At 37.9% G+C, this 12,763-nt stretch overlaps 4 protein-coding genes across 4 annotated transcripts; all 4 read left to right on the top strand.

Moving 5' to 3' along the window:
• Positions 1–48: 48 nt before the first annotated feature.
• FDP41_006890 (uncharacterized protein) lies at positions 49–673 on the top strand (the record flags this gene model as incomplete). Its single annotated transcript, XM_044710574.1, has 2 exons — positions 49–388; positions 444–673. 2 exons carry the CDS (start codon positions 49–51, stop codon positions 671–673), a joined length of 570 nt encoding a protein of 189 aa, XP_044558993.1.
• Positions 674–5,081: 4,408 nt separating this feature from the next.
• Positions 5,082–9,023, top strand: FDP41_006889 (uncharacterized protein; the record flags this gene model as incomplete). Its single annotated transcript, XM_044710572.1, has 1 exon — positions 5,082–9,023. The coding sequence occupies one exon, from the start codon at positions 5,082–5,084 to the stop codon at positions 9,021–9,023; it is 3,942 nt and encodes a 1,313-aa protein (XP_044558992.1).
• Positions 9,024–10,307: 1,284 nt separating this feature from the next.
• Positions 10,308–11,348, top strand: FDP41_006888 (uncharacterized protein; the record flags this gene model as incomplete). Its single annotated transcript, XM_044710571.1, has 1 exon — positions 10,308–11,348. One exon carries the CDS (start codon positions 10,308–10,310, stop codon positions 11,346–11,348), a length of 1,041 nt encoding a protein of 346 aa, XP_044558991.1.
• A 153-nt stretch (positions 11,349–11,501) lies between these two features.
• FDP41_006887 (uncharacterized protein) lies at positions 11,502–12,680 on the top strand (the record flags this gene model as incomplete). Its single annotated transcript, XM_044710570.1, has 1 exon — positions 11,502–12,680. The coding sequence occupies one exon, from the start codon at positions 11,502–11,504 to the stop codon at positions 12,678–12,680; it is 1,179 nt and encodes a 392-aa protein (XP_044558990.1).
• Positions 12,681–12,763: the final 83 nt, after the last annotated feature.

Raw genomic sequence — 12,763 nt, 5'->3', positions numbered from 1 at the left:
GTCAATACCGAGAATCTACCTTTACCCCGCAGGAAGGCTGTCGAGCCTATGACCACCATCATTGATGGTTTCTTTAATAGTATCTCGACTCGATTCATTTGCAAGACAGTTGCGGCTTGCCATAATATCGATCACCCTGTGGTAGCTTTTTTATTGGAGAACAAACATTGTCTACCATCAGACGTGAAATATGAAATTGATATTAAAAGACACGGTAATTGGAAGAGCAATTCTGTACCAGACAGATATCAAGCAGTCAATGCAAACACAGCAACCAAAACTGCCCTCAAAATTGGTGAAAAACTTGTTGAAACAACAAACATCCAACAAAAGCAAAAGAATCAATTTGAAAATATAGAAATTAATCCATGCAAAATGTTCACAAATTGTATGTTTAACAATTGCACAATAAACTTTTAATTCACTGCAAAATCATATTTTAGCCTTTTTGGATTTTTTAATGGAGGATCTGCGTCTCCTGGAAAACGCTATTTGCAACTCAGTTAAGGCTGTTCCACACTCAGTTGAGGCTGTTCCACTTTGTGACCGACTTGATCTTCGGGCCTCCTCTCACGATCACCCATCGCATATGAGCAATGCGCAGCACTTCAGTTTTGCTTTTGGTTTTGATTCTAATTCGTTCTTTGCAAGATTTAAATATCTTGATCCCTGAACTTATTTTCTATTCTGATACGAACACTAGAGAAGATTTTTCGTAATGATGGTTCATCTGGAGGAGTAATCACATGAGGAAGCCCATTAAAACCACTATCGCCAAAAATGAATTCAGATGCGCATCCATTTCACTCAACCATTCAGAAGAGGTTAGTTTAAACAATTCATTATCATTAACTCTTCCTGGAAAACAAGGTGAAAGATATCCAATGTGGCCAGAATGAGTCATTGCCATCAAAATTGTGACGCTATGTTGGTTTTTTTGCAGAATAGAATTCAAAATCCAAAATTGCGGAATCACAACAAAATGCAGATTGTTCTGATCCGTCTATTATTATGGTAATCAAATGTTTAAAATATTCTTCACTATTATCCATTCTGAACTGCAAAGTTTGCATACATATATAGCCTTTCAGCTCAATATACAGCCAATCAAGAATTCTAATTCTTATAGAGGTTATTGTTCGTTTTTCAATTTGAAAAACGCAACTCAAAAATTGGTCTGTACAATATTGCCGCAAATGTACAAGCGTTATCATAATTTCATCTTCCACTGAAATTTCTATTGGTCTACCTAATGTATTGAATCGCGCTTGCTTTCTCAATTGGATTAACTGATGAAAACCTTCTTGACATATTCCTGTAATTTTATGAATTACGTTGCAACGAATGACATATTGTGTAAAATTACCTGATATGTTGAAAATATTGAAGAAAATTCGAAATATTTGAGAAATTTATTTTTTGATCAACTTGGAGTAGTATGGTTTTCAATTATTTCATTCTCATCGTCATCAGTTTCACTTTCGTCAATAATTTGATCTTTGATTCTTTTTTGGGATGATCTATTAGATTTAGGATTAATTTTTTTCTTTTTTCCTGATTTATGAGAGCACTAATGACGAACTAAGTATTGATTAGATGGGAATCCTTACAGAAAAATATATTAGTCTCGGTTTGACCTTTTTTTTCCTTAATATAAAGAGTTCCCTTACAATTCTCACCACACACAGAAGCAGAGTCAACATTTTTACAACCACTACACATAACGTCTTGGATAACATTCTCTTCATCAGATTCACCATCAAGAATTGATTGCTTTGAATCATTGGTTGAAATGATTTCATTATTGAGTTTGTCAATCATTTCAGCCAATACTTTGTTCTCAATATTATCTAGAGCATGAGATTTCTTGCATAATATTATTGTTCGATATTTTCAGACGTATATTTTGGGGAATCCTTTGGCAGCTGACCGTACATTGCAACAAATGCATTCTTTACCGCTAAGTTTATTAGGATGAAGTTGTGGAGAGACATCTTCGCTGGAAGTACTTGATTGCGTTTGAGATATCGATTCCAATGTTACTGGAGCCGTTAGAGACTTTCTCTTACTGACAGTGGTTGCATTTTGTATTTTGTGTAGATGATCACCGTCATGTGTCTTTGTTCCTTTACATGTCAAACATGTGCACAAAGGAACCTCTTCATTGGCAACACATGACTGATGATAGCATTTGGGTATGTGATGATTGAACGCAAAAGCATCAATGTTGGTTTTGCAAAAAGGACAAATCGTCTCCATGTTTTGCTTCTGTTTTTTTGTTTTTTCCGTTTGTTTCCCAAGTTTTTTTTAATTTCAGCATAAACTTTCGGAATTTTGCAAAATGATTGGAATTACTCGGAAAGAAGCTGAAACGTTCGGAAAGCAAGGGAAAGATTCGAATTTTCTGGGACTTTCTGGTGATTTTTGCATTTTCCTTCGTATTTATTTCCCTGGTCTCGAGCATTAAGATTTGAGAAGGTAAAAAAACTCCAAAAACCGCTCAGCGGAAAAAAAGGAGAATACCAAAGAAACTGTGAAGACAGATATGAAGAGTGAGTGATGTGAAGAAATTGTTTGATAAATCCATGACAATTGTTATAACCAGATGAATTAAATTAGTGAAAAATATAATAATAAAAATTTATGGTTAGCTCAATAAAATCCTAGTCGAAAGGATTTGATCAAGGTGGACCTGTACTGTCACAACGTTCTTCCTTACTGTTATATACGAATAAAATCCGTATGATTTCTTGAACGGTTAAAATTAGTCGAATAAGAGTAAACAAATTTAACCTCTTACAGAACCCTAATTTGCTGCCTACATTAGAAAGGTTGGTAGCTCAGGCACAAAATGGGCAACCTCTTCCTGCAGGTGTTGTTGTTCAACATTCTTCTGGTCAAAACGAACAACCAGCTGGTATTCATGTCCAATCCAACAGTAGTCAAGATCCACAGCCATCTAATGCTATCCAATCCAACACCGTTGAATCCTCTTCATCTAGTAATGCTGTTGGAACAAATATTTCACCAATTACTACTGCATCCAAATTTGGAGTAGGTCCTCTGCCTCTTCTGATATTATTGAAGTCATTCTAAAACCTGAGCAACAGGTTTGGGACTTTCCTTTTGAAGGCGTATCTGATGAATGAATATTGGAAGAAGTTTCTGAGAGATTTCGTTATTGGAAAATGAAGGGTGAACATGTTCCAGGAATTACCAAACAAGATAAGAAGAATTGAACTTCATGAAAGAAGACAAATCATGCTGGTCATAATGCTATTGAGTCTGCAATCACTAGGAAATATTGGTGGAAAGGAATTAGAAATATATATTAAGATATATTTGGAACAGTGTCATATTTGTGCGGATATGAAAAGTAGAGCTTCCAATGTCCAACGAGAAGTAAGGTTTATCATGTATAACCCTTTCAGCCACTTTTCAATGGATATGCATTCGTTTCCAAGACTAATGATTATGTTGGCTATCTATTTCACAAAATATACTTGGCTATCTCCCATCAAACACAAAACTGCTGAAGTAGTAGATACGCACTTGAGACATCTGTTGAAAGAGTTGCGAGATATCCATCATCAATCAAACTAGATAGGGAGGAGCCACTAATTACAGAACAAGGGGGGAGGGGGTCTTGAGATTTTTGTGAGCGTATACTGGTAATGGTTGTTAAGCATTTTGCTTCATGGAAAGTAATAGAGGGGGGTTAGCGAAAAAGTGTAATTTCTGTCGCCTCCCATAAAAGTGATTTCAAGATTTTCAAGCTGAAGAATTTTCCAAAGTCAACGGCAATAGCTGGAGTTGAAGATGCTTTAATGATTCATCGAGGGTAGATGAGAATGTTTTTTTGTTCTTTTTGATCCTCTTTGTCCTCTGTTTGATTTGCTTTATGATCACCGACATTCCTAGAATACCCCAAATTCGTGTGGTGTCAATTCAAAGATTTCTTTCGTTGTTCCATTCATAATCTTTCTTCCTAGATAACTCAAAACTGCAATCCACTATGTGTGATTTTGTGAGTAGAATGGTATAAAAACTGCTAGATCAATTCTGTTGATTATCATGTCCATAATTATAAAAGTTGGCCAATTGGTTAATTTGAATGAAACGTGGTATCTGGCATGTCGTTGATCCAGTTTAATTGCAACATTGCAGGAGACATTAATTTGTGTTCATGTACTCTAGTTCTGTCAGATCCCTCAGCTTAAGGAAAATCATCACCAAAGTAATCATTTCTCTCCAACAACAATCCTGCACTGACTATACACCTCTAAAATTCTTTCGGATTGGAGGAGGCGACATCAAACAAATCCAGTAACACTATTTTCTTCAAAAACACAATCACTTATAATACATGTCGTTTATTGTATTTGGCAAGATAGTCATATAGTTGAAGATTAGAGAGTCAGGCTCGTGTTGATGAGAATTTCTCTTGTCCTGCTCCGGAGTCAATGTTGTTTTAAAAAATTTTTTTTAACACAATTTGTTTGACAGGGCCCATTAAGGATAAAATTTTTGTCCACAATTTGAACATTATACTTCCTTGTTAAGTAGCTCAGATTGTTGAGAAGTATTTTCACTAAGCTTCTTAGTCACCATAACTTGAGATCGAAGATCGGATCTCAATTGATCCAATGTTGCCTTGAACATCTTCTCTTGATTAACAAGTTTGTTTTGAAGTTGAGTATTTTGTTGTTGTAGTTGAACAATAACTTGTTGTCATCTAGAAATTACACTTGCACCATAACAAGTCAAGCTGGCAACACCATTCTCTTATGCGTGCGCAACGCAGTTTTTGGGTGACGCAAAGCCACTTTCGCTGGAGAAAAGGACTTTCGCTGGACTGGAATTCTAGTCCATTATCCAAGCGAATCTCTGCTCACTCCAGCGAAAAAACCAAAAAATTACCTCATCCCGGCCCATACTTTATCCACGCAGTTGCTTGTGAGATTTCCTTTTACTTGTGAATATATTTTGAACCCTAACAATAATCGTTGTGATAGAGTATAATTTATTGAATTCAATAGAATACTATTCACAACCATCTCCTCAGAGTCTTTTGGAAAGGGATGGGACAAAACAAATCATCATCGTCGGGAGTCGTCTCGGATTCCTTCAGTGAGTATTTAGAGAAGGCAAGCCTTTCATCCCGAGAACAACAACAGCTTTTAGATCTCTACAACTCTTACGCATCCTCTGCTCCGTATCGTGATGATGAGTCTGATTCATCCGAAGATGATCAGAGTGAATATTTGAAGGATCCTCTCGAGGAGGAATCCGAAGATGTGGACAACTCATCAACAACATTGGCAGCATTTACCAATCCTCTCCATTTCACCTTATCGTCCTCCACCTTGGTGAATTCTACAAAGGTGCAAAGAAGTAACACCACTCCCGTGTTCAAATCTAAAAATGCCAAAATTACATTTCATATTGATCATATCACAGTGAGGAGAAGAAAACGAAGATTTCCACTGTCATTATCATCACTATCACCACCGAATAAGCATCACCATGATGAATCATCGTCACCACAACATGAAAACTTTCCCAACCCGTCGACGCCTTCACCATCCACAATACCTCCGAACTCCTCTCCTCCTCCTTCCAAACAATGGTATATTTGTGAGAAATATTGTGAACTGAAAAAGATGGATGGAAAATTGGGAAATGTTTTTCTTGCCACTCAAGTCGCGTACAAAAGGGACTATCACAACGACTACACACAACAGCAATCATCACCGCAACAACAGCAGCAAACGATAGCAGATATTTTGACAAGCCCTTTATTGCCACCTTCCTTTCAATCCTCTTCAAGTTCTGAAATATCATCCAACAACAATAATGAAAATATAGATGGAAAATCATTGAATTTTTCTTCAAGAAATCATTCAGTCTTGCATCCGCTTCACAATAGACCTGTCACTGTTAAATTTCTCAAATGCTCTCAACAAGAGTGGAGCGGGGCTAGCTCCACAAATTCACAATACCCTCTCGAACGATATTTAAATGAGCTCAAAAACTATTGGTACATGACCCTAAATTCAATTTCACATGGCAAGAAAAGTGACTATTTTGAAGAGAAAAAACATGATGATTTCTTTTTTAAAATCTATGTAGATCGTAATTTTTACAATTCACCAGTTTCTGCGAATGGGCATGTTTTTATCATGCTAGTAATGCCCTATTTTGAAAATAGTTTGAGTTCAGTGATTTCACAGTACAAAAGGATGGACAGGACTTTTTCATTATTAGAAATTATTCAAATTTTCAAGCAAATATTACGCCCAATTTTGCAATTGCATCAACTTGGATATGGACATCATAATTTAAAACCGGAAAATGTGTTCATCATTCCTTCTCATCACTCTACTCATCACCACCATCTATCCACACCCAGGAATCGGCCTAACAAATCGAAAAAACAAGGTTTTATGAAGAGCAACAATTCAAATGAATCTCCAACTGGATCCCTTCAGTTGTCATCATCGACTCCTACTTGCACACCTCTCTCTAAAATTGGTCATGACTACGACATTATTCTTACTGATCCCTTCCCTCGAATGAATGTTCTCCAAAGATCTAACATGTCCCTTATGAATATGAGTGCCATTCGAAAGAGTGTCGCCTCATTCAATGATTTATTACTTAGCGATTCACTGCATTACAACAGTCATCATCATCGAAAAAGCTTAATGAGTCTTGAGCCACTCTCTCCACATTCCACTCTTACTCCGTCACCATCTTCCAATTCCATGTCACCAGCCTCACAACCATCTTTCAGTCCTTCCAACTATAACACAAATAATCCCTCTACCTTCAATTTAACTCTCTCATTGACTTCAACAAAGTCTCTCAATGACTTTAAACCCTTTCCCAATCGTCATGCTTTTGAAATCAAGTCACTTTCCGAATATTTATCACCAGAATTTAAATCACTCAGCTGTGGGAAAAAATACTTGACCATTAAGCAATTTTCCGAAAATTTATCAACAGAAAGTGGATGTGAAACAGACACCAAGAACAATTTAGATTTATTATCAACCTCCATCATTGGTGCCACTGATGTCTTTGCTTTAGGAATTTTATTTTATCAAATCATGAGCTTGGACCTTTCTTTAGATGCTCTCGTTCATGCCTCTTCAATTCATTCCAAGAGATGTTTCATTCGAGAATCCATCATTATGAACTACAGACAAGATGTCGAGTTTTTAGACCTCTATGAAAGGTTGATCGATTTGATCACGTACCAAATGCTTGCAGTACATCCAGAAGAACGAATTTCACCAAAAAATTTATTCCTTCATTTGGATCAAATGGAGTCATTTATTAAGAGAAGGGTCATGGTAGCACATTGGGACTTGGATAAGACAGCTCTATCTGGCAATGTTGTCGGAAATATGAACACAAATTGTTCGAATTACAACAATGGCGCTCCAAAAACACTCTTACAAAAATCTGCTCTCTCCTCCAACTCTCTTACTTTCAATGACGAAGAAGCAGAATCCATATTTTACAAATTGATGGTGATCCAATATGCCGGTGTGAAAAACGCATTACCTGAACTCATGAAGAAGCTTTCTTGTATAAGCTTGTATTCTCCCCTGAGAGGTTTTCAAGCTCCATATCAAACAACGGGTAGCGATTTTAAAAAGACAACATCAAGAGGTGAGACGACCTCCATCTCAAACATGATGACTCTTGCTTCAGGATCTGAAGATCATGGGAAACTCGCATTGACAGCTGCTCTTGACGAATTAGATCACGATGATCCATTTTCCATTCTCGATCACATTGATCTAAACGGATTCTATCATCCAGAGCACAATATTAAATCTCTGAACCAGTTAGGCTTTTCACCTGAGGTATTTGCAATGCGAGGAATAGGCTCGTTTTTAGGAGCTAGCAAGTTTAAAATTGAGAAATTTCTCGAATGCAAGCGTTCGAAGGAGGTTTTGCTCGCCAGTAAGAGATCGCTCAAGAAAAATCCAATTTTCAAAAATACGCAACAATATCGAGTGACCTGCATTCCCATTTATTCAAGCATGACATTGAATGCTAATCCAAGGACATTGATCTCTATTGGCTCGAAACTTCAGGTACCTTTTAGTGAAGAATATTCGAGTGATGTGACGAAATGCATCTCTTCACACGATTCTGTAGATTATTACTTTAATGGATACAATATTATCGAGACCATTCTAAATTCATACAATTATTCGCAAACCTTGTTTCCAGTGATTGAAAAATTTTCCTGGGTGAACATGCATTGTATTGTAGAGCCTGCAAATATTCTCAACTTCACACCTCTTCACCAATATTTGGCTCTCAAAAAGGACTCTTCTTCCGATATTACGATCGACGACTTGACACCTTCCTACTTGAGCAATAGCAGCATACCACTTTCCACCACTCAAGAACAACAATTATACTATCTTGACGAAGAGGAATGTGTGAAATTACAAATCCATTCCTTTGTAAAGCCGCTCCCTAAACCAAATCCTACCCCATTCACTACTTTTCAAGTTTGCAATTTTGCTCTTCAGCTTGCTGAATCCTTGAACTATTTTCATCAACTGGACGTTGTTCACTGCAATATTAATACTGAGAGTGTGTTATTTTTCGATGAAAAGCTCGTTTTTACAGGCTATGATGATTCTCAAGTGAAAGGAACCAAACTCAATGATTATTCATTTGTTGCTCCCGAATACTTTTTTCCTTTGCAAAATGGACAAGCTCTTACGATTCATGACAAACTCGATATTTATCATTTTGGAATTTTATTGATAGAATTAATTCTGGGACTCGAATTGGACTCCTCAATTTCGGTGCTGACCATCACTCAAAATGAAGAGAGATTCATAAGGGAGTTAGATTTTCAATTCGAGCTTCGAAACGTACCAAAGCGAATTAGCTCACTCTTCAAAACGTGTGTTTGTGCCAATCCTAAAAAACGCTTGACTTCAAAAGACATATTGTACGAATTGAATGAAGTTTTAAAAAAGAAGTAATGGTGTTTATTTAAAATTGTTTCCTTATTGAACAAAATATGTTTCAAAGGTCACTCCTGCTGTCAACGACGAGGAGAACAACCTCCAAAACTCCAACATCTTCCATCTCTACATCGACCAATAGAGCCAAGATAAGATCTTGTTCCATAGTGAAAAGGTTGGAGGCAAATTTTACGCGCATGTACGTATGAACATGAGGCAGAACAGATCGAATTCACGTGATGGATGTTGATCATTTCTAGGTAGCCTGATGGATTCGGTCGTCGTGAAATTACAAAGTTTAAGAAAAAACCACTGCTTGAGTCATGTCATTAAAGAGCCGTAGACACATTTTTCACCTTTCCTATCATATGATCCAGACACGAATCATCACCTCTCATGTTGAAATTTCAAATTTACAGAACGCCAAAGCACTAATGCTGCCGAATTAAGGCAACAAGAGTTTACATGAGTCTCTCTAACTTCTCTTGAAGTGGGTGAGTAGGTTTCAAATTCCTGCAAAGTTACTTGTAAAAGGTAGTGTGTAATTCGGAAGAATTTGTTGATAATCGTCACATGTCATTTGTTTCAATTCCTCTTTGGCTTGGGTTTGCTGATAGTGGTCATGCACTCCTCAAATACCATCTAGGGCAAGTTCCTCACTCATAAATCGTTGGACAACAATTGACTTAGTGGAGTCTGTTTTCACAGTTTTTGCAAGACACATACAAAACGACGAATAACGAAGAGTTGAGTTTCAAAACTGTTCATCGATGGACATCTTTTCACAAAAACAATCATCACTTTCCAGAAAGATGAATGCTAATCACCACAAGAAGAGAATAGGTTCTCTCTGATTGCTCTTTTACTTGTCACGATTCGTTCCAGCATGGCTCAACAAGTTCGCCTCCCATCCAACGTCTAACGAATCATTATGAAAAGAGGCTAACGTTTGACATGACAAAATGCGAAGCCAGTCACCCATCACGAAAGAACAAGGAATGTGAGAGTGCTGATGCCTTCGGTGTGGTGAGAGAAAATTTTTTACGCTGTTTTCAGCTGCAGCCAGGACTGGCAACCATTTTCTCAAAAGAAAAAAAGGAATCCAACTCACCCACGCTCGAGTGGAACGCGGCCTTCTCTCTCTCCCTCTCTCATTTTACTTCTTATAGGCAGTGGTGCTTTGAAAAGCCTTTCATTATTACTGCTGCTCTCAGTGTTTTTATTCTCAGTGTTGATTGTTCTTACTGGACCAACCTTTCAAATTGAACACACAAACTCTCATTGTATTACTCTTGTCGAGAGATGAAGAAGAATAAGAAACTTTTTCAACTCTATGCCAATAATCTTCAGGTAGTAGGAGGAGCACAACAACAGCTTGCTACGACCACCACTACTACTACGAATAATACTTCAACAGCCTCTTCCAATTCAACCACCACCACGACCACCACCACTACAACAACAACCACGACATCTTCAACCTCTCGAGGAGTCTCCTCACCTGTACCTACCACTACTCCTCTGATGGACTTCTCTCCAACGAGATCCACTGGCGCCTTTATGAATGCTCCATCTAAACCAACAACATACAATTCCTCCTCAAGATGCTCACCTCCTCTTCAAACTCAACCACCCTCTCATTCTTCTTCGCATCTGTCCTTGGCTTCAACAACACAATCTCATACCGCTGTTTCAATTCATCAGAAAACCTCCTATTCATGTCCATCTTCGCCACTCCTCTTTCATAATTCTCCTCTCATGAACTCGTCGTACAGAGGAGGAGGAGGAAACACAACTACAGCCACTTCAACAAATATGGCAATTCATTACGTACAGACACTGTCTCATCCAACAATCACAAGGAATCATCATGGTACTCGAGGTTGTTGCCACATTCCTGGAGTGATATCACATTCATCTCCTTCCTCTCCAAAGCAACAACATGCAATTCCTCCACATACACCATGCTCCACATTGATCAATTCAAGCCCTCCTTGTAAATACATCCAAAACAGCATAATTCTCCTCAGTGATGATCTGATCAAACATCAAACTCGAACCAACAAGATCTCTCATCCAGAACCGTCCATGTTGTCGACACCAAAGAGCCCAGAATCACAACAGAAAACTGACATTTCTATGGGGAAAACAAATTCTTGTCCAGTAATCCAGCACCACCATTCCGTCCCATCGCTGAGTAAGGCTGAACAAGAAGAGATGTTGTATCGCACTTTATGGTCCCACATGGAGAGCACATCATCGAGTTCCTCTAAAATTGTGAAACCATCCTCTCACTTCAAACCTAAACGAACCAAAATTACAATTAATGAACTGTTGTGTTGAGTTTAACTGATCCACCAACATAATTACATAACCATCATAATTACCAACAATACACAATGTGAATAACAATTAAAATAACCTCTCAATTTTGACTTGACCATTCATTCGATATTGTCCAAATTTGTTGTTGTCAATTCTGAAGCTTTAAAAAAAATGCGTCCACAAAATCCTCACGGAACCAAAAAGGTCAAACGATCATCCACAGTCTCTCCTCCAGTTTTTCAGGACGTTTCCGATCATGATGAAGATGGAGATGAAGTGATTGATATTACTTCGGAACAAGATCCTCACCAAGGAACCACATCATCAAATCCGATCATTGAGGAAAGTCATTTGGATCAAGCACAAACAAGAAGGAGAAGCAGTAGTGGAGGAAGTAGTGCAAGTAGTGCCGGACGACATCGTAGACATCATCGTGATGATCATCATCCAACTCATGGTGTTGGCTTCGAAGAATTGAGTGATGAAGAAGCAGAGGATGTAGAAGTCATTCAAAATCCAGCAAATTATGTTCACAAAGAACCTCATCATCAAGTGGAAATTCAAGATGCACAGCAACAACAACAACGACAGGTACAATCTGCACGTCCTTTCCAAATCGAAGAACAATTAGAGCATGAAGAAAGTGAAGGAGAAGACGAGGAGGGTAATCGTTACATTCGTACCACCAAAACCTTTGAATCACCTCAAGGAGGTTTGAAAACAACAACCACACACAAAGTCATTGATCGAGAGGGTCGAGTCATTTCCACCAGCACCTCAACCACATCCAAGTCAAGCAGTGGTGATATTCCCGTGTTCGTTAGAAAGCAACAACAGGTTTCTTCACATCCAGGTGGTGGCAGCTTCTCTTCATCCACACTTTCCTTTTCCTCTTCTTCAGCACCTTCAATGAACCGACAAGCACAAATTTCTACACCATTCAATGCCTCCTCCAACAATAATAATGCAGGAAGTACCATGATGAATGTCGCCAACAATGATCCATTTGGAAACTTTATGAATCCATTTGCAAATGATCCATTCTTTTCTCGTCCTTTTGGAGGATCCATCTTTGATAATGATCCTTTCTTCTCGAATCCATTTGGATCGATCATGGAACAGCAGAGAAATATGATGAGATCATTTCAATCCAGAATGCAACAGCAACAACAACAATTCTTTCAACAACAGCCTCAATTTCCAAATCAATCACAATTTTCGAATATGAGATCTCAACAACCTAACCAGCAGCAGCAACAATTCTTTGGCCAACAAAATGCAGGTCCTTATGTAAATCCATCAAATTTCAATCCTCAACAACAGCAACCAAGACAACCTTTCGGTCAATAATGTACACAATAATCCTAGGTGCTGTTTCGTTGTTGTTAACTAACTAATAACAATACAACATGATTTTTGTTTTTTAAGCAAAC

This window comes from Naegleria fowleri, assembly GCF_008403515.1.
Source record: "Naegleria fowleri strain ATCC 30894 chromosome Unknown tig53, whole genome shotgun sequence".
NCBI lineage: Eukaryota > Heterolobosea > Eutetramitea > Acrasida > Naegleriidae > Naegleria > Naegleria fowleri.
This window is presented reverse-complemented; position numbering and strand designations above follow the sequence as displayed.